We start from the raw sequence: 23,174 nt of genomic DNA on the forward strand, positions 1-23,174 counted from the left end.
GTAGGGTTAAGAATCACTTAAAGTCATGTTAAATATTTTGAAAGGCAGGTAAAATATAAATCCCATATGAACTTAAAATCACATATAGGCTTGACCTTACAGAAGCTTATGACTGATTTCTGTAACTGTTATCCTGACACAGAAGCTGCAGAATTAAATAATTAGGGATATCTAAACAAATTCAACAGCTAGTTGAAATTAGCTAGTTAGTTGAGAGAAATTAGCTGGCTAGTTGAGAGAATTAAAATCAGGTCTCAAAAATCAAGAAGCGGTACAGATAATCAAGTTCTTTTCCAAAACAAACTAACAAACAAACAAGCAATACCCCAGCCGTAAGAGCCTCCATTTTACCCAATTTATGGACAGATATTTAGCTTACTCATGATTAAAACCACTTTCCTAATCTTTTTTTTTTCCAGAAAAACAGTATTCATTATTTTTTCACCACACCCAGTGCTCCATGCAAGCCGTGCCCTCTATAATACCCACCACCTGGTACCCCAACCTCCCACCCCCCACCCCCCACCCCCCCGCCACTTCAAACCCCTCAGATTGTTTTTCAGAGTCAAGGCAACCTCTGAGTTTGGAGTTTACGATTCTTTCTTGCTCTTTCTAAGTTATCACCTACTAACTTCAGGATTATTTTCCCTGACATATGAAACGTTTATATAAAATGTACTAGGAGAAGGTAACCCTAAGGTTATTTTTCAACAGAGAAGGCAAAGGGTATCTGTTATCTTTTATCAATTACTTGATAAAACAACCTTTTATCAATTACTTTAAAAGTATTCTTTAACAATGACATCAGCATTATTATTATTACTATTTCTTCTTGAGAGCCTTCCTGATCCTCTAGAATATTCTAGAGCGTTCAGTTTACACTCCAACCAAAACTCACCCAAAAAAATAGTTCTAAAAGTATAAAACACTTTCAACATTACATACCACTATCACTTACAGAAATTTTTGAAGGTGGCATTATATCCAAAGAGTATTCCATCTCCTGTGTGCTGAGAGTTCTGAGTGAGAGTGAGCATTCTCCGATGGTTTTCTTCCTGGGAGTCCGGGTTTGAATCTTAAATACAAGCCTTACAGTTTGTAGACTTTGGAGTTTAATAGCAAAAACAAAAGTTTCCATAAATTCGATAATCTAAAAAAAAAAAAAAAGCCACAAGAAAATAATTTAAAAAATGTAGATAAAAGGACTGAAAAAAAAAAGATATGCTGATACAAAAGAAATGAAAATAACTTTTTATAATGTAGGAAAGGAAGATGTAAATTTTTTTACAACAAAAAGATATTTTTCAATGTAACTTAAGATGACAATGACCATGAATTATATTTCCAGAATTTATCCTGAATACTGCCTTCTTTAATTTCACAAATCATCCTTTTAATTACTAAGGAACGCAGGTCAATATCAACAACAAGTTTAGCAGAATATAGCTTCTCTACTTTTTGAAAATTGGGTTGTTTTCCATCTTTGGTTCTGGGGTATCTTTCCTGCTATTCACCACAATTTTTCAACAGTTAATAAGCGGTTGAAGAATCTCATGTGTGCTCTCTCATAAGTACCCCAAATCTAACCATTCACATTAAGAGACTTGAATTATTGCTATTCTTTGTCTAACATTCTTCCCCCCTACCTTGGGCTTCAATTTCTCCTTCGGTGATGTTTGCTTCACCCTTTCTAACCTGGAAATCAGTCTCCTTGGAAAGTGCTATCTTTTCTCATAAGCATCCACCCCAGGCAGCAAGTCAGTGTTTTCTGTGCTCAGAGTATTTTCCGATATTCTTTTCATTATTCCTAAAGTTTTAAAAGCCTCGGCTTACCATGGGCTCACATCTTCTTAACACCAGACTGATTTTGCTCTACACTTCCTTATTCTCTTTACTACATTCTTTTGAAAAGGATTTTTTTTGTTGTTTTTTTGCCTTTTGAAAAATTAAGATATCTGGGCAACTAACATCAATATTTTAGATACTGCGACCACATTTTGACTTTTATTGCAACTGTTTATATCTGTATAGTCAGAATTGTGTTTGAGAGCTCCCAAACACCAGCACTCTCTTATTCTCTCAGTCTCACAATCACACCAACAATGCAGTGTACACCAAGTGTTTTTTTTTTTTTAAAGATTTTATTTATCCACTTGACAGACAGCGATCACAAGTAGGCAGAGAGGCAGGCAGAGAGAGAGAGAGAGAGAGGAGGAAGCAGGCTCCCTGCTGAGCAGAGAGCCCAATGCGGGGCTCGATCCTAGGACCCTGGGATCATGACCTGAGCAGAAGGCAGAAGCTTTAACCCACTGAGCCACCCAGGCGCCCCAAGTGTTCTTAAACGGAGATGCAATGAGCTTACACATAAGCCACGTGTGTGCTGGTCTACTTCACATTTCGCTACAGTAAGGGTCAACAAGTTGATCAATAATAATAAATTTAAAAGATTCTGTGCAAGTTTTAATATGAGAACAATTTTCCCCAACTTTTCCTAAGTTAATTTGGTTTTATTTGGCAATCAAAAAGTGAAACCTGAGGCACCTGGGTGGCTCAGTGGGTTAAAACCTCTGCCTTCGGCTCAGGTCATGATCCCAGGGTCCTGGGATCGAGCCCCGCATCGGGCTCTCTGCTCAGCAGGGAGTCTGCTTCCTCCTCTCTGGCTGCCTCTCTGCCTACTTGTAATCTCTGTCTGTCAAATAAAAAAATAAAATCTTTAAAAAAAAAAAGTGAAACCTTTCCTGTTTAATTCAGGAAGGATTCATCTTGAATGTCAGCATTAACCGGAGTTAAGATTTATTTCCATCTTGACCTTGTATAATGCATATTTTCATAAAGTGAGATACTAACACATGTACATCAATTTTGATTACTGCCTTTTTACTTACTAAGAACATTTTTCCATGTCCCTAAAAACTCTCCCTAAGGGGCACCTGGGTGGCTCAGTGGGTTAAAGCCTCTGCCTTCAGCTCAGGTCATGATCTCAGGGTCCTGGGATGGAGCCCTGCACTGGACTCTCTGCTCAGCGGGGAGCCTGCTTCCCCCTGAGATCTCTCTGCCTGCCTCTCTGTCTACTTGTGATCTCTCTCTCTCTCTGTCAAATAAATAAATAAAATCTAAAAAAACACACTTTAAAAAAAAAAAACCTCTTCCTAAACATTATCTTTTATAGCTGCCTAGTATTCTATCGCATGGTGTTATGGTCTAAATTTGGCCCCAAAAAGATATGCTGAAGCCCTGATGTCCAGTAACTCAGAACGTGACCTTATTTGGAAACAGGGTCCTTGAAGATGTAAATGGTGACGTTAAGGTGAGGTCACAGTGGAGACACAGTGACAGATGGAAAATGGCATGTGAAGATGGAAGCAGAGTGAAGTCAAGGAATGCCAAAGACTGCTGACTATTACCAAAAGCTAGGAGAGCAGCATGGAACAGATTCTCCCTCACTGCTGACACCCTGATTTCCAACTTTCTCCATAACTGTGAGAGAGAAAACTCTGTTGTTCTAAGCCACCCAATTTGTGGTACTTTGTTATAGCAACCCACAGAAACTCTAATGCCCATGGTATAGATTCCGTGAACTTTCTCAACCGTTCCCCTATATAAGACATTTAGTTGGTTTCCAATTATTCCCCTATGAACAAAACTGCTAAGAATACTTTATATATTTTTTATTTGCATTTTAAACTATTTCCATGTAACACATTCCAAGTAGAATTACTATGTAAGATGTATAAATATTTCGACTTTGATGTGTTTTGTCAAAATAATTTCCAGAAAGTTCTATGTTCCAGAGTAATTATAAATTTTTTCCTAATTTTAATAAGCAGAGAAAGAAAGAGAGCAATATGGAATTTAAATTTGAATTTCTATAACTACTAGTGAGAGTAAACTTTTTTCACGATTATTTGTTATTTGAATTACCTTATTTTAAAATCATATGTCCTTACAGAAAACACCTTTCATTTGCATGGAAAAACACTAACCTTTCATATATGAAAAGACAAAAATGAAGATATATTTAAAGTAATGGGAAGTCTAAAATCTATAAAACCAAATTCAGGATCATAAGTCTTCCGATTATAATAGCTGGAAATACTTAGAAAGAAATTTATTACAATCATGTAATTATTCTTCAAAGCCAAAGTGGGCTAGGAGGAAAGAAAACAAAAATATAGACATTCTCCTTTCATACAAGAAAAGTAGTCTCCTTAGATATTGTTCATTTTGTATATACTTCAGTGATTAAGGTTTTCTTTTTAAATGCTTGGATTAAATTAAATAAATTAAATAAATTAAAATAAAAATAAAAGAAAAAGATTTCCTTTTTATATGCAACATTGGACAATGAACTATCAAGTATTTTTGAAGCACAAAATTGTCTTTAAAAAGCAATGAATATGTAGTTTGCAATTTCTCCAAAACAAAAACACTTTCTCATTCCAATTCTTTACATAGTTTAAAGTGACAAATATGAAAAAATAAACAAACAAATAAATAAATAAAAAGAAATTCAAACACAAACAGCCACTTACATGAGAGCCATCCTTTGCTAAAGATTTGAAATGCACAGGTTTGGGCAATGTCAGTGTTCCTTTTATTGAAATAGTAGGAGTGTCTCCACAATTAGAAGGCCAACTTAAATCTCTGCACTAAAAAAATTAAAAATACAGTTTGAATTTTACAAAAAACCCTAACAATACAAATATTTGATGTATTTCTTGAGTTAATGACTTAAATACAAGCCATAAAAGTAAACGTTAGTGTACTGAGATCTTTTATTTCATCTACATTAAAATAATTTGACATTTAATGTTCCAGACAGTGTATCAATTTCCTTCTTGAGGTTAAAAACCACAATTCCATCAGACCTACAGATTTAGTTTCTTTAGAGTCTTTTTAAAATACTGTTTTCTGCAGAATACTACAAAATCCTAAATTCCAAAGAAGGTATTGTCCATTACCCAGAGAGAGCAACAGATGTTTATAATGAAAATATTCAATTTTGTCAGAAAAGTTGGTATTTGCTAAATCAACTTACCTGCAAAACTGTGATCCAGATCTGCTCTACTGAAGAATTATAAAACACTTTCACATTCAATCTCCCAAAATCTCTTTCATCTCCTGACAGAGTAATTGTATCTGAATTGTAAAAGGACAAGGACATTTGAAATGCTACGCAATCCTTCTAATCCAATTATGCTTTGACACAATCTAATTTTAAGAGCACAACTGAAAATTGCCATTTTTTTTTTTAAGTTGCCACTTTAATAAGACAAAAATCTCACTTCAGTGTTACTATTGGAGTGCTAGGGGAAGACCTATAAGAAGTGCATTGGCTTGAAAACTTAACTCAAATACAGCCTGAGTGACTTACGTTAAAACTAAGATACACTTTCCCAAATAACACTGACATGGCTTTTAATCCTGGATGCTTCTGGAAGTTTCTGCAATAGAATACTTCAAAACAAACAAAAGTCATGTCACTGCTTTGTGTTTTTTAAAGATGCTTTCATGCCTGAACCCTAAAATGGGCTACCTGATCCGAGTATTCATATACAGATAACAGATATAACCATCTAGAAGTTTTCTCTTTTACCCTACCATATATATATTCAAATTACTATTAGGTAGAAATAATTTCCTTAAAAAAAGAATATAAGAAGAAGGCACGTTATTCCTTACCCAGGCTTCTGTTACTGCCCTGGGAGTTTTTCCTTGAAGAAGAAGTGCTAGGCATGCTGGACCAGGAATCATGTCTCTAGAGATAAAAATTGTTCTTAAGTCTGATATCACACATCAAACTTTAAAGATTCTGAAACTTAACCCCCAACACCCACTCGGGTATCAAACTTCATGCTAACCATGTTGACAATGCTACTGGTCAGAATGTCCCTCTTTTAGATGGTAAAGAGAAAAAAAGCTTTCTGTCCATGTTACCAGGAAAATCTTCAATAGCTTACTTAGTCACATATGGGGAAAGCCTTTGCTATTTGGAGTTTGGTTTTATAATAAGGAAAAAGAAATTACTGCTTATTGTTTCCTAGTTGAAAGTACCAGTAAAAATAAGAATACATTGGAAGTGCCCTGTTACTTAAAAACCTGCTATGTAGCAGTCATTAAAGCATGGTCCCTCTGAACCAGCAAGATCAACATCACCGGGGAACTTGCTGGAAAGACAAACTGAAGCCCCCAGTGCAGAGCTATGGAATCAAATGCTCTGGGGGTATGATGGGCTGCCAGAATTTTAACAAGCTCACCAACCTATTCTGATACATATCCAAGGGCTGGTGCTCTGCAGAATTAATTCTGCGAGAAATTAACCCTACTGACAATTCCGAAGGATTATTTAGAATACACTTCCATTTTAATAAAATACATGTATATACACTCACATGGAAAAAAAACACTCAAGTATCTAGAACAGTATTTTCATGTGCTTTTTATTCTCAATTATAGGAATATAGGTGATTTGTCTTTTTACTTTGCTTAACTCTATTTTGTAATTTTTAATTAATCACAATTTACTTATGCTTTTATAAGAAACTTTAAACATCAAAAAATTATTTTATTTCATAAATAGGAGGACGCTGTGTTAATATTAATGAGTAATTAAAATCCTATATCTCAATAGAAATACTAATTTTTACTAAGTAGGTAGCTGATTCAATAAGGAAGTTTCAATCAATATGCACTTCTAATTATATCTTTTCTAAATTCCAAATGCCTTCAAGATTACCTGAGTGCATACTAACTGAGAAAGGTAAGATTCATTTAAAAAAAGAAAAAGAAAAAGAAAAAAAAATGCCTTTTAATAGTCAGCTGAAAAATGTGAAAAAATGCACATGGGAAATGTTAAGTATTTATTCCTCAGATATTACCACAGATTTATCTATAAAAGGTCTATACATGTTGTTTCTAATGTAATTCACACATTCCTCAATTTTTTAGCTTGCAAATAAGTTATCCTATACAATTTATATCAATAATTCACCTGCATGAACCGCTGAGATGAACTTGTAAGATCAAACATAGACTTGCTTAGCCCAGGGGAACTGGGAAGTTTGCTGGTCCTTAAGTCACAAACTACAAAGAAACATGGAAAATTTTCTTTTTATCAAAGAAGAAAAAACATTAGACTATGAACTAAATCTCTATAGGAGTGCATCATGAATATTAACGAAATCTATTGAAGAGACAAAGTCTTCTACTAAAGTTTAAATTTTTTTTCGATTATTTTACTTTGGTTCAAATAGAAATCAACATAAATCAAACAACACATTTTCACAACCACATCAAATATCGAGCAGGAAAAACTCTTTCTGTTTACATTACAACTCTTTATTCCATAGGAACACTCTAAGAGAATGTAGGTCTTCTGTGCTAAATGCAATTCAATAACATAATGAGCATTTAGTACATTAAAAAAATATTCTGAATTCCATGTGTTCCTATATTTCTAGTTTCCTTCCTAAACTAGAAGATTCCTTTTTTTTTTTTTAATAAATTTTATTTATTTGACAGAGAAAAAGAACAAGCACAAGCAGCGGGGAGTGGCAGGCAGAGGGAGAGGGAGAAGGAGGCTCCCCACTGAGCAGGGAGCCCAACACCGGGCTCAATCCCAGGACCCTGGGATCATGACCTGAGCCAAAAGCAGACGCTTAACAACTGAGCCACCCTGGCACCCGAAATTAGAAGATTCTTAAGGAATGGAACTCAGTACATTAACCATGTATTCTAAAACAGTGCTGAAATAAACATTTAAATAAATACTTCTGCCTTGTTTTTAGACCTCACCCTGAATTCAGTTGTTGGGATAGCCATATACATTAAAAACCTGAAAAACAGGGGGGTGGGGTTATGGACATTGGGGAGGGTATGTGCTATGGTGAGTGCTGTGAAGTGTGTAAACCTGGTGATTCACATACCTGTACCCCGGGGGGAAAAAATATACTATATCTTTATAAAAAATAAAAAATTATTAAAAAAAAACCTTGAAAAACAGAATTTTGTGAATCACATATATACATGAAAGTCTAAAATTGATATAGTGCTCAAATATTAAACTAAGAAAGTCCTATGATCATGTAGGCATTTTCTGTTTTCTTTGGTCATGTTTGTAATCTCATCATGAGTTTGTAAATTTATAATTTTCACTGAACAGAGCAGGAAAGAAAGAAGCTAATAAATATCTATTGTAGAGTTTCTGAATGGATAGATGATACAGCAAAAAATGAAACTTTTCAAAAAAGGACAAGTAAAATGGACTGGAACTACCAATACACATAATTCATTAATCCTTCAATTTTCACATTAGATAGAATTACCACAGAGATGCCATAACGTTTATCATATCACTTCTGGAGCCTGCTTTTCTCTTATTTTTTTATTTTTGATAATTAGAATCCTCTCTTCTAGGGTCTTAGATTTCATTTGATTTCTACAGTTGTTAGAGAGAAACACAAAGAGAAAACACACAAAAAAGTTTTCATACCTGATCCATACAGTCTCACTGCTTCTGAACGAGGAGGAAGGCGTCGGTTCAGATCAGGTGAAATGTGCGGATACCTGTAGCACGGGTTGTAAATGTCATAGCCAGGTCCATGCTGGGATAAACTGGAAAGCTCTACCTTTCGATCTCCAAAAGATGCTCTGGCAGATCCTGAAAGTAAGTGTTTCTAAAGTTTTATAATACACTTTTCTTGGAGTTATTAGCTAACAGCTAATGCAGCCAAGGCAGAGTGAAAAAAATTTTTGTCTCAAGTAATACCAAATCACATGTGTTTGAAATATAAAAAAATAAGCACACATTTATTGAGCTCTGCATGGAGTCTTCTGCCAGGGATCAGCTATGAGCCCTGCTTTCAAGACAGTCTGGTAAATTTTTGGCATTTTTCTTTGCCCCATAAACAATTCTGTATTTTGTAATCTGAGTTTCCTTTTATTTTTCTACTTACACAAAGAACACCTTTTAAGTAAAAAGATAATCATTGTTTTGATGAAGATGCAGAACATTTTTACAAACTGACAGCAAGCTGAGGGACACAGAACAAGTCTTAATAACTCTGAAAGGACTGAAATCACAGAGTAATGTTCTCTAATCACAATGCAATAAAGTTAGCAATCAACAAAAATGTGATTAGAAAATATTTATATGGAAACACAACAGTCCTAGGATAACCAAAACAAATCTTTAAGGAGAAAAACAAGATTAAAAGATCTGTGCTACTGGGTATTAAGAACAGAACACTGGCACAATAAAGTAAGACTGAGCAGAACAGAAAGAGACACACATTATTTTGTGGACATTAGATTTACAATCAATGTGGCACTGGAAAATGGTGCAGAAAGAACAGTCTTATCAATAAAAGGTGCTAAGACAATTAGATATTGATATATACTAAAAAAAAAAAAAGCCCTTCATCCCAACTTAAAACATTCACAAAACAGTAATTTCAAGGGGCGCCTGGGTGGCTCAGTGGGTTAAAGCCTCTGCCTTCGGCTCAGGTCATGATCCCAGGGTCCTGGGATAGAGCCCCGCATCAGGCTCTCTGCTCAGCAGGGAGCCTGCTTCCTCCTCCCTCTCTCTCTGCCTGCCTCTCTGCCTACTTGTGATCTCTATCTGTCAAATAAAATAAATAAAATCTTTAAAAAAATAACAGTAATTTCGATTGGATGTGGGTCTGAACTAAATGTTAAAGGTAAACCAATAAAACTTATACACTTAAGTAAATGTATAAGGCAGTTTTCACAGCCTTAGATCAGGGAAGAACTTCTTAAATGGAACATAGCGTTTATCATAAAAAATTTTTAATACACTGAACTACATTAAAATTGACATTTTCCATTTTTCTAGACTATTGAAGAGGGTGCAAAGGTAACCGACAGTGTGGGAGAAGACACGTACAAGAAGCAGAAGCAACAATACATGGTTCTGGCCATACAATGGCCAGAATACATCAGAAATTCCCACAAATCAGTAAGGAAAAGACAGGCAGGGCCACGTATAAATTGGCTGAAGGACTCGAGCAGACACTTCAGAAGAGAGGCTATCCAAATAGCCAAAAAGTATGAGCGGGTGCTCAATTTCATTAGTCACGAGGCAAATGCAAATGAAAACTCCAAGGAGATTCCACTCCAGACTCACCGGCATGGTTAAAATCAAAAAGGCTGACAAAAGCAAGAGTGGACAAGAGGAGCGCAACGTGAGCTACCAAGCTGGGCTGGTGGGAATCATAAACTGAGACAATCCCCGCAGAAAATAGCGGGGCAAACTCGACGAAGGCTGAGCTATGCATACCCTGTGAGATGATAGTGCCGTTCTGGGACACGTACATGACTGAAATGCCCGCACATGTGCTCCCTGAGACTCGTATAAGCACGTGCATAAGCATCATTATCCATCACGACCAAAAAATCAGAAAAAACTCAATGACCATCAACAGTAAAATGGACTGTAGTTTATACCTACAATAACTATCAACAGTAAAATGACTGTAGTTTATACCTACTACTAAAAGCAACTTTTGTATGATGTACTGACACATGGCTGTATACCATGCCATTTGGGGTAAAAATGAATCTATTTTTTAATAAATACAATAAATATATTGCACAGATATTAAAGCCAACTGAAGCTACTGACAACAACGTGAATGACTCTCACAAAAATGATGTTGAATGAAAGAACCCATAAACAGGAGACTATGGTAAATATGGCATTTCATTTACCTAAATGTCAGAACACAGAAAAAAATAAACCATGACATTTAGGGATATGTGCTAAGGTGGTTTAAAAAAAAAAAAAAAAGGGCAGAACAGCAAGGAAGCAATAATCATTGCAGTTGGGACCTGATTACTCTGGAGTGACAGAAAAGAGGGAAGAGGGAGACGTCTGTGTACTGGGGTGATACATATTTGTTTACTTGAGTGGTGGCCATACATGTATTTTGCTTAATAAATTACGGAACTATGTATTTCTGCTTTGTTCCTTTTGTTCCCTTTTCTACATGTGCATATTTCCAATTTAAAAAGGTTAAAAACAGTAGATCAAATTCCTTCCAAAGTTCAGAATCGTATTGGAAATAATATAGAGACATAAAATAAAGTTTTCAAGTATTTAAATTATTGCCATCTTTTCATCCTCTTCATCCTATTTAAAATAGAACCCACAGTATAAACCAATACTTTCTGAATTAAGCTAACCCATAAAACAGGTGGCTTCATACTGAGTTCAGAAAAGAAAAATAAAATATGGGGTTATGAAGTGAGATCTGACACTTACTCAGTTCAAATAACTATGTGTGTAATCCAACACAATACACAGGCAGAGGGGTGCAAAGAGGGAGTTATGATGCCAGAGAGCTTTGCGAGGAGCCTGTACACCTCAGGAACTAACCCTTAAGTCATTCAGCACATAAGCACTACCACAAGTCTGTTTATGGTAACAAGGATACACTGTCACGAGTCGTAGCACCAAAGATGACTCACTACATTTATAGGCTACACCTAAAAAAAATATATTCTGATTTCATTTTTCCTTAACAGAATTCCCATTTTCCCCTCAAACGGTATACAGTGATATCATTTTTAAAGTTCAAGAGGAACTTCTCTCAATTTACAGAACCACAGTGCTATAAAACTAACATAGAGTAACATTTACTTTACACCTCAAAAGAGCTATTTAAAATTTTAGTATTTATTCAAAATGCATTCTCTTAATGGAAAGGACAGATAATGGACAGATATGTGACAAAGCAAGCATGGCAAGATGTTAGTGATAGAATCTGTGTGTTACAAAGCAGTAAGCAACAGCAATGAAACAAAACACATTTCAAATACTTGACATATAATGTCAGTCATTACTGACAGTGGTCGGCCCTATCTCCCTCTCAAAATTTCCTTGTCAGCCCATCACTCATAGGCACATACACATACAGCAGGCACATGTCTGACTTCTAGAATTAGACACCAAGAACACTTTCTCGACTCTAATAGAATCATCTTTCCCTCCAATATGATCAAAATCAGATGGCTTTACCACATACTCACTGAGCCTATAATTTAAGTGTAAACCCATTTCTTCATTCATTCAAATCAAAAAGCAATCTGTTTTCCAGTGACCTAATAAAACAGACAAAAGAAGAACTACCACATATAGCAAGATAGGTATTTCTTATTTTCTGATTATGAAAATAATACATAAGATACTCTAAATGTTTAAGAATACAGAATTTATTAAATAAATTATGGTACATCTATAGATTTAATACTACGGGGCCATTAAAAAGCAATGAACATGAAAACATGTTCACAATGTGTGACAAGAATAAAACAGATTACCAAACTGTTTATATAGTTTAATCCCAATCCTGTTAACAAGTACTGAGAAAGAGGAAGACCAATGATCAGGGTGTGCTGTGGCCAAGAGCTTGTAAACACTGCTTTTGAGAGACACTGCTGCCATGCAAAACTAGATGGTGGGCCAAGCATGGGGTTCTTCTTTCCTTGAAGAAAGAAGGAAGAAAGGAAGGGAGCAGGGAGGGAGGAAGGAAGGAAAGAAGGAAGTAAAGATGGAAGGAAGATGGATCACTCCTACCAAACCCAAGTCTCCTGCAAATAACAACGGTACACTGTAGACCAAAAATAGAATGAACAAAAACCCTGAAGGCACTGGAGAGTGAGCAGAAGCAGGGCATATTCAGGACAGCACTAACTCTTGGAAGAAAGGGAATGGCCACCTGTTTTTAATGACTGTCTGCTTTAGCACAAGCCAAAGTTGGTGCTGCACAGGCCAGATAAAATGCCAAAAGAAGGGGCGCCTGGGTGGCTCAGTGGATTAAGCCGCTGCCTTCGGCTCGGGTCATGATCTCAGTGTCCTGGGATCGAGCCCCGCATCGGGCTCTTTGCTTGGCAGGAGCCTGCTTCTCTCTCTCTCTCTCTGCCTGACTCTCCACCTGCTTGTGATCTCTCTCTCTGTCAAATAAATAAATAAAATCTTTAGGGACGCCTGGGTGGCGCAGTTGGTTGGACGACTGCCTCCGGCTCAGGGCGTGATCCTGGAGTCCCGGGATCGAGTCCCGCATCAGGCTCCCAGCTCCATGGGGAAGTCTGCTTCGCTCTCTGACCTTCTCCTCACTCATGCTCTCTCTCACTGTCTCTCTCTCTCAAATAAATTAAAAAAAAAAAAAAATCTTTAAAAAAAATAAAATAAAATAAAATCTTTAAAAAAAAAAAATGCCAAAAGAAAATCCACACTCTTTCTGGCCTAAAGACCCAGAGGGTAGAGTTCAGAGCAAGCTGCTAGAAAGTAAGGTGGGTATCTTGGAAAGGAAAAAGCCCCAAATTCTGTGAATAAAGTCTGCTCAAACACCTGGCTGATCCCTGAGCCATACATATGTGGGACAGACTCCAACTAAGGATACAAAAACCAAGGTGAGATAAGAGCTGCCATCAAAGACACAGAATTTGCAGCATAGTCCAACAAAGTTCATTGCCTGGTTAAAAGAAAGAAAAAAAGGAGGGGGGATCCCTCTTACTTCAGAGTAATATAATGGATTCTAAAGTGTCCATGACACAACATCCCAAACCCAGAATACAATCCAAAATTTCTCCATACACAATGAAACATGAAAAAGTGACCCAATCCCCCCCACAAAAAAAGACAAACCATAGAATCCAAACCTAAATGACTCCGATGTTAGAATTAACAGAGAAACATATTAAAGCCCAAAGACATAGAAGAAAATAGGTTTACAGTAATGAAAAAAAAAGAAAACAAAATCACAGCTAAGAAACAAAATAATATGAGAAAGAACCAGATGTAAATTCAACAACTGAGAAACACAATGTCTAAAATAAAAATTCACTCGATGGGCTTAACAGCTGTATGACAGGGGAAAGAGACAGTGAACTTGAAAACCAATAATATCCAATCTTAAGGGTGGGGGAAATGGTAAACAACAAGCAAAAGAAGTCTCAAGGGCCCATAAAACAATATAAAAAGGTCCAACACATGTCTAATTGGAGTCCCAGAATGAGAAGAAAGGATGAGGCAGAAAATCATATTTGGAAAAATATTCTAGATTTTGATAGTTTGGATTACAATGTTACATGCATTTTTCCAAACTCAACAAAAAAACCCTCAAAACTGAGGCAGTTCATTTTGTATAAGGTTTATGTCAAAAGAAGAAAATTGTAAACAGATACTGAACTCTGATAAAGTAATATAGATGCTTAAGTATTCGGAAGGAAATGTATCAGTGTCTTCAATTTATTGTGAAATGTGTTCTCCACGCCCCTCCAACTCAAAAAGGACTAATAACAGATACAGGAACCAATAGATAGATATGTGATAAAGTATGGTAAAATATTAATGATCAATTCTATGTGGTGAATATATGGGTATTCACTGTTAAAGTCTTTCAACTTCTTTTAATGTTTGAAATTTTTCACAAAAAAATTTTGAGGGGGGAAAACACTGTGACAGTGTTTCAATGACTAAAGCAAATTATTTTTAAAATACAAGAATTTCATGTTGTTTCTTCTTATCATCATAATTCCACAGGCCTCTAACATCAGCCAAAATCTACCCAATGAATCTATCTCACTCAAGTGGCTATTTAGACTGAGAAGTTGCATATACAATGGAATATTACTCAGTCATTCAAAAAAAAAGAAATCTTACCATTTGCAAGGATGTGGATAGAACTAGAGAGTATTATGCTAAGCAAAATAAGTCAGTCAGAGAAAGACAAAAATCCTATGATTTCACTCATCTGTGGAATTTAAGAAACAGAATAGATGAACATAGAAGAAGGGAAGGAAGGAAAAAAAAAAGATGAAACCAGAGAGAGAGAGACAAACCATAAGAGACACTTAATCATAGGAAACAAACTGAGGGTTGCTGGAGGGGAAGTGCGTGAGGGGATGGGGTAACTGCATTATGAGCATTAAGGAGGGCATGTGATGGAATGAACACTGGGTGTTAAATGCAACTGACTAAACTCTTTAACTAACAATACACTGTATGTTAATTGATCTTAAATTATTTTTTAAAAGGCCACATCTACACACAAATGTGCGTTGGTTGTGATCAGATTTCATAATGGGACCTGTCGAAAATATTATATATTAAGTTCCTCTGCAGAAAGAGCAAAACAAAAATAAATAAATAAATAAATAAATAAAAAGTTATACATAAAACAATTTTAAAACTCTCAAGTTATAAAAGAGCAAAATCACAGAAACAATAGCATTTAAATGCTATGTGTTGATCTTTAAATCCTGCGTGTCATTTTTTTACCTTCAAGTTCCTCCAGATGTGACAGAGTTCCTGGTACCCTGGGCTGAACATATGAGAGTTTAAACCTGGGCACCACGAATGGTACGTCTTTGCCATCAGATGGTAATTTGGAAAGCAAGTAATCCTCGGTACAGCCAACCTGAGGCTTTACCGAAACAGCAGTCAACGGAGGGACAGAGACAGGGGTATCCTGAGTCTCTGAGACTGCTGCTTGAAAGTCTCTCTCCCTGGAAACTGCATGTAAAAGAAAAGAAAAAAGAAAAATCACAAATATGAATGTAGAGTTATCTCTAATAATCAAAAGTTAGCATACTTTGGTACTTACTTCATCATTTTAGAACAAACTGCTAATACAGAAACCTCTATGTAGTTTTCCTATCAAGCACTTCTGGAATCTACATTAATTCTGTCCAGGCAATATTTGAGAAATTAATATACTATTTCTAAAGTATATCAACTTATCATAATGGTAAAAGCAGTTTTTAAAGCAACTCATTCCCACAAGAGTTCACAGATGGAAAACAAGTTTATTTTGTAGTTAATTCCACGATACTTTTAAGTAAAATGCTGTCAACAAAGCAATTCTTGTTGTCAGTACTGGTGGTTAACATCAGTCTTAAATATATAAAAGAATTCTGAAAAAAAGCTAAAGGTCTCCAAGTCTACAAAACCCTTCACCCAATCACAAAATAAAATGTATTTCTACCCTAATATAATGGCAACTTTCCCTGTTCTAGCTTCTGTGACCCATTTTGGCCTGGTCTCAAAGGCTGATGACTTCAGATGAGGAGGTAAAGGACACCCAGAGTTCATCTTTATGTACAATTAGTATTGTCTGTTGACTTCAGAAATGAAAGTACAACTACTACTGTGTAGGAATTATGAAATGTTTTAATGCAAAAAGAAGCCTTCGTACTCAAATATACTAGGAAGCTATACTCTAGATGAAGGAATACAAGAGAAAGCCAGAGGAAAAAAAGAAGTTCCTGTCACAACCCTGAAGAGAGGAGGAGACCATGCAATTGAAAGGGAACTTTCCAGGAGTCCTTTATAAATATGGGGTCTTGATGAAATAATGGGTCTCCTCTCCAGTAGTCTTTCATTTGTGAAAGGCAGTTTTTTAATGCACTGTTCATAAATTAGAAATCGTCTTTATTCAAATGAAAGCATTTGCCAGAGTATACTGTCCCCAAACACACCCAACACTTTTCTTTCCCTGACTTTGCCTGTACAATTTCATCCACCTCTCACACCCAGTTCCAATTTTTACCTACTCTTACTGCCTTCTGCCGACCCAGCTGCCGAAATCCTCTCTAGACTCCCATACCAAATGCCATCCTCTCCATGGTGATGTCCTAGGGTGTCACCGGAGTTAATGTTGACTTTATCTCTCTCCTTCCATACTCCAGGGTACTTTAATACTTACCTAGTATGCCTCTTATTTATGTTTCTGTCTCCCCCACGAAGTTAGGAAATACATCTCACTTATCTTTATATTACAAAAATGCCACAAATAAAAAAGACACTAAATACATGTTTGTTGAAGTCAAAAGAAGCCAAACTCACAATTATGCTTTTCTGTGCCACCATAGAAACATCCTCTACAGCAACTCTTTATAAATTCTGCTGCCATTACATCCAATTTCCAATATTCAGCAATTGAAAAACTTCCAATTTTAGTATTAATCTGTTGGTAGAATAGAAAACAAGTTAACATGATCATGCTTAATGCCATTAGGTATCACTAAATAAATCATATTATCTGTCTTTCTAAGATGAATGAGGAATACAAAGCAAAAATGTTTAGGGAAGATAGATTTTTCACCTTATATGTAATTTTGTATGAGCCGCCTCCTTATAAGTTATTAAAATGACATACTCAAAAATCACTAACTGAACGATCTCAATGTCAAATCTGGAAAAAAAAGAAAAGGAAAAATTGGGGTGTCTCAGTGGCTCAGTGGGTTAAAGCCTCTGCCTTCGGCTCAGGTCATGATCCCAGGGTCCTGGGATTGAGCCCCATGTCGGGCTCTCTGCTCAGTGGGGGGAGCCTGCTTCCCCCTCTCTCTCTGCCTGCCTCTCTGCCTACTTGTGATCTCTGTCTGTCAAATAAATAATAAAATCTTTAAAAAAAAAAAAAGAGAGAGAGAGAAAGAAAAATTCCACCCTCTCTTATGCTGAGCAGAATAAGTCAATCAGAGAAAGACAATTATCATATGATTCCCTGATACCAGGAATTTGAGAGGTAGAGTCAGGGGCTCGGGGGGTAGGGAAGGAAAAAATGAAACAAGAAGGGATCCGGAGGGAGACAAACCATAAGAGACTCTTACTCTCACAAAACAAACTGTGGGTTGCGGGGGTGGGGGGGTGGGTAGAGAGAGGGTGGTTGGGTTATGGACATTGGGGAGGGTATGTGCTATGGTGAGTGCTGTGAAGTGTGTAAACCTGGCAATTCACAGACTTGTACCCTGGGGCTAATAATATATGTTAATTAAAAATAATTTTTAAAAATTCCACCTTCAATTTTCCTTTTTGCCAGGTATATCCAAATCAATGCCCAAGCAAAATTTCCAAGAAAATATGGCACACATAAAAAGTGTGAGAAAAATTTTACTTCCTCCACATCAATTCTTTTGGAAATCCAAAGGTCCCATAAGGGGGCCAATAAACAACTTCATACTTTATAAGTTGGTTTAACATTTAGAATTACACAAAGAGAAAAATACATTTTAAACACTGTATTACATACATCCACACACACTCAGATACCAGTTACCTAAACCACAAATAACAAAAACTGGAAATAAAGGGAGTCAGTTTTATTTTACCTTTTTTTTTTTTACTTTTTATTTTAAAGTAATCTCTACACCCAACATGGGGCTTGAATTTACAACCCCAAGATCAAGAGTCACATGCTATACCAACTAAGCCAGTCAGATGCCCCAGGAGTCTGTTATAAATTAATCAGGAACATAAAACTGTTGAAGAACTTCACATCCAATTGCCCACCTTGGCCTCACTGACTTAATTCCAAATGCACTCTCTTCATTTATGCATACTTATACTCCATACATTTTTCATGGAAAATTTCAAGTGTTTACAAAAGATGATAAAATGGTATAAGAAAACCCCTATCACTCAGACTAAAGAGTTATCAATTCATAGTGAATCTTAATTCATCTCTGTGTCCCCAGTTGTTTCTGGGATCTGTAAGTAACAAATCTTCTGACTTTACTTCTTTTGTGTGGGTGTACTGAAATGGCGCCTTTAATCAAATCAACCCCGGGGGGTTTCCACTTCCCCAAAGCGGGAACTCAGATGATGAGGGAGCTACCCACCAACCCCCAGAGGTGACTTACACCTCCCCCTTTAGCAGGTCATAAGCTGTATCTTCTCAGTGTAATACCCGAGCTCTGCTTCCAAACACGGTCACCAACAAATTATTTGTCAAAATGCTGGACTTTTGCCCATCTGATGGGAAAGAAATGGTATCTCGTGTTGTGTGGGGTTTTTTTTTTTAAGATTTTATTTATTTATTTGACAGACAGAGATCACAAGTAGGCAGAGAGGCAGGCAGAGAGAGAGAGAATGAGGAAGCAGGCTCCCTGCTAAGCAGAGAGCTCAATCCCAGGACCCTGGGATCATGACCTGAATAGAAGGCAGAAGCTTAACCCACTGAGCCACCCAGCCACCCCATCTCGTGTTGTTTTAATTTGCATCTCTTTCAGTGTGAAGGTGGGCACCTTTTCATAAAAGGCTAATCTGTATTTGTTTCTATGAATCCCCTGTTCATTATCTCTTGCTCATCTTTCTATAAAGCTATTTTGGTCATTTCTGCCTCAGTTTTAGAGGATTTTTATATATTTGAGAGATTAACACATTATCCATGATATTAAGTGGCAAACATTCTTCTAGCTATCATTGCCTTGTTATGGGATTCTCTGCTGAGAAAGGAAGAGAATGTGTGTGTATAAATAAATGTATATATATTTATATATAATATAAATAGATAAATAGAAACATACAAGTGTTTGGATATACACACATGTAGTTTTACTTACCTGTGTTTTCCCTTTTTGCTTCTGGATTTGGAGTCACAAGAAAGTTTTCTGCATACATAGGTCATAAAAGACTTCACTCATGGTTTCTTCTAATACTTAGCATGGTGTTACTACCTTCTATACGAACAGCCTGGTGTGCAGTATGAGAAGTAGAGTCAATCCTTCCTTTCCCAATTGGCTATTCTGGTATCAAAATATCACCATTTACTTAAAATTCCATATTTTCGTCAATGATTTTAGAATGCTGTCTTTATTACAGACTAAATTTCTATATAAATTTGGGCTTATTTCTGTATTTTCTATTCTCTTCACTTGGTCTGTCTTTTCCTGTACCACATTTTAAAATTATAATGGCTTATAATAACAGGCTTACATATGTAGGAGGGCTAGTTCCCATCCCTACTGCTTTTCAATTTCAAGGTTTTCCTATCTATCCTGCTTATCCGTTCTTGCAAATAAACTTCATAATCTGTCTAGCCCCAGGAGAAAAAACCTAATGGTATTTTCATTAGGATTCTGTTACATTTATAAATGATTTTAGAAAAACCTGACCTTCTTAAGATGTTGTGTATGCCTACCCAGAACATTTGTTCAAATCTGCATTTGTATCTTTGGGAGTTTTTACAGTTTTTTTCATGTAAGTGCAGAACTTTCCTTGTTAAGTATATGCCTTTTATAAACAGCATCTTTTCTTCCATTATCATCTTGTAACAAATTTGTTTTAAAAATTTATACATTTTCGGGCGCCTGGGTGGCTCAGTGGGTTAAGCCGCTGCCTTCAGCTCAGGTCATGATCTCAGGGTCCTGAGATAGAGTCCCACATCGGGCTCTCTGCTCAGCAGGGAGCCTGCTTCCCTCTCTCTCTCTCTGCCTGCCTCTCCATCTACTTGTGATTTCTCTCTGTCAAATAAATAAATAAAATCTTAAAAAAAAAATAAAAATTTATACATTTTCAGGGCACTTGGGTGGCTCAGTTGGTGGAGCATCCAACTCTTGATTTTGGTTCAGGTCAAGATCTCAGGGTCATGAGACCGGAGTGGGGTCAGCTTGTCCCTCTCTCTTTGCTCCTGCCCCAGCTCATTCTCTCTCTCCCTTTCTAAAATAAATATTTTTTAGAAATTTATATATTTTCAAAATCCCTTTTCAGCCCTAGTTTAAAGAATGCATTCCTTGACCACTCGGACTGTATTAATTTCTCTCATTTGTAAACATCCAGTGAACTTTTAAAAAAATTTATATTTTTCTTGACATTTGTAACACTTGTTCTCTCTCCCCGTCTAAAACATAAACTTTTCAGAAACGGTATTATACTTAGTTTCTACTTCACACTCAGCACCCTATATGGTGCTGGGAATATAATAGGAAAGCAGCTATGTAGTTGATAGAAAAGGGAACAAAGCAGAACAACCAGTTCGTATAAAAACTCTTAATAAATTCATCAAACCACATTTCTGACCCCAGTCAGCCTGCAAATACTTGAGAGGGCTGTGGGAGGACTGCTTAAAAACGATTACTGCTTCTGGGGAAAAGGTCGATGACCTTTAAGATAATGAACTGGGGACTATGGGGGAGGAATGCAGCAAAGGAAACAAGTTTATGTGGATAATAAAGCAGACAGAGTTTGCTTGGACAACTCCTAGAGGGCAGAGAGGTGTATGGAGAACCACAACGTCAGTAGAAGGTCCCACTCCAGTACCCAGCAGAGTACTGGTCAGAGCATGAGTGCAAGCAAATTACAAGTCTGGGCAAAGACTACCAGAAAAGATTACAAAAACCATACTAACACCCATGAATGCTGGTATTAATGCCTATCCCCACCAATCAAACTGGGAAACCCCATAATTCACAGGATATTGGGTAGAATACTCAGAAGGGTCTGGCTTCCTCAGTGAGAAATAAAGAGCCCTAAATGCTAGTCTGCTTTCCACCTAACAAATTTAAAAAGCAAGACTCAAAAGGATTAAACCATTTTCAAAAAAACTATGTTCCAAAGGAAAAAAAAAAATTTAATAAAAATCTAAATATCCAGCACACAAAGTACAATCCTGGCATCTAATAAAAAATTCCCAAACATGCAAAAAAAAAAAAAAAAAAAAAAAGAAAGAAAGAAAGAGGGGCACCTGGGTGGCTCAGTGGGTTAAGCCTCTGCCTTCGGCTCGGGTCATGATCCCAGGGTCCTGGGATCGAGCTCCACATCAGGCTCTCTGCTCAGCAGGAAGCCTGCTTCCTCCCTCTCTCTCTGCCTACTTGTGATCTCTGTCTGTTAAAAATAAATAAATAAAATCTTTAAAAAAAAGAAAGACAGACAGACAAGAAAAATCAAATCTGGTTCCCACCTAGAAATGACATGAACATTTAAGGATATTAAAACCATCTGACTGGCTCTATATGTTCAAAAAGGAGTGACATGAAAGATAGAAAAAAAGACCCAACTTCTAAAGATGAAAATTACAATAACTGAGATGGAAAATACACTGGATGGGATTAAAAGCAGATCAGATATTGCCAAGGAAAAGCTTAACGAACTTGAAGATATAGTTAAGGAAATTACCCAAAATGAAACAAAGAACAAAGAAGAATAAAAACAAAAGAGCATCTGTGGCCCATGGGACAATTTCCAACAGCCTAATATACATGTAACCGAAGTCCATGAAGGAGATGGGGGAGGCAGAAAAAAATATTTGAAGAAATAATACCAACATTCTTCAAATTTGAAACTACCAACCACAGATCTAAGAACCTCAACAAACACCAAGCATAGGAAGTATGAAGAAAACCATGCCAAGACACATTATAATAACATAGGTCAAAACAGTGATAAAGAAGAAATCTCAAAAGCAGCTAGAAAAAAAAAAAAAAGAACTTGGCTTTTATTTTCTTAAATATAGCCCATCATAATTATTTAAATTTTTAAGCTTTATTTAATTATTTGAGTTGGGGGAGGAAGGGCAGAGAGAGAGAGAGAGAAAATCTCAAGCAGACTCCCTGCTGAGCAGGGCACTCACAACACTGAGATGATGAGCTGAGCTGAAAGCAAGAGTTAGATGCTCAACCGACTGAGCCACCCAGGTATCCCCCTATCATGGTTATTTTAATAATCTATGACTGGCAATTCCAATATGTAAGATTTTGTAAGTTTATGTCTATCTGTTGTTTCTGCTAATTCTTATCCAGGTTGTCTTATTTCCTGTGCATTTGATTATCTTTGACAAATTATTCAGGGACCTTGAAATTTTACTCACAGAACTTTTTAAGCCAAAGATGAAAATATACTCTCAGAGAATATCTGCATTTGTTTACCATATTATTTTATTTTAGCAGGCTCCATGCCTAGCACGGAGCCCAATATCTGGCTTGAACTCACAACCCTGAGATCAAGAATTGAGCCGAAATCAAGAGTCAGATGCTTAACTGACTGAGCCACACAGGTGCCCCTTACCAAATCACTTTAAATTCATACCTCGACATAGACCCTAGCTGAAAAATGGGCAAAGGATGTCAATAGATATTTCTCCAGAGACAGATAAATACCCAATAAACACATGAAAAGGTGCTTAACATCATCAGTTATTAGGGAAATGCAAATGAAAACCGCAATGAAATACCAATCCACATACACTTAGGATGGCTATAATCAAAAAGATAGCAAAAACAAATGTTAGCAAAGATATGGAGAAACTGGAACCCTCACTGATTGTTGGTGAGAATGAAAAATAGTGCAGCTGATCTGGAAAATGGTTCACCAGTTCCTCAAAAACTTAAAAACAGAATTACCATATGACCCAAGAATTCACTCCCTAGGTCTTTTATAC

At 36.5% G+C, this 23,174-nt stretch overlaps 1 protein-coding gene across 3 annotated transcripts in view; it reads right to left on the minus strand.

Moving 5' to 3' along the window:
- TC2N (tandem C2 domains, nuclear) overlaps window positions 1-23,174 on the minus strand; it is a 40,573-nt gene that overhangs the window by 9,840 nt on the left and 7,559 nt on the right. Inside the window, exons 2-10 of one of the 3 annotated variants that reach the window (XM_044231030.1) lie at window positions 19,363-19,492; window positions 16,868-16,988; window positions 15,302-15,535; window positions 8,492-8,659; window positions 6,992-7,083; window positions 5,683-5,758; window positions 5,039-5,139; window positions 4,533-4,649; window positions 959-1,150 (exon numbers count right to left, since the gene is read on the minus strand). In XM_044231030.1, coding sequence (XP_044086965.1) covers window positions 959-1,150; window positions 4,533-4,649; window positions 5,039-5,139; window positions 5,683-5,758; window positions 6,992-7,083; window positions 8,492-8,659; window positions 15,302-15,535; window positions 16,868-16,934 — 1,047 coding nt within the window. In that variant the 5' untranslated portion in view covers window positions 16,935-16,988; window positions 19,363-19,492. Of the gene's footprint in view, window positions 1-958; window positions 1,151-4,532; window positions 4,650-5,038; window positions 5,140-5,682; window positions 5,759-6,991; window positions 7,084-8,491; window positions 8,660-15,301; window positions 15,536-16,867; window positions 16,989-17,126; window positions 17,189-19,362; window positions 19,493-23,174 lie in introns of those variants that run through there. The other 2 variants (XM_044231032.1, XM_044231031.1) reach the window with 2 other exon arrangements.

Source organism: Neovison vison, chromosome 13 (genome assembly GCF_020171115.1).
Source record: "Neovison vison isolate M4711 chromosome 13, ASM_NN_V1, whole genome shotgun sequence".
In the NCBI taxonomy this organism is placed as follows: Eukaryota; Metazoa; Chordata; class Mammalia; order Carnivora; family Mustelidae; genus Neogale; species Neogale vison.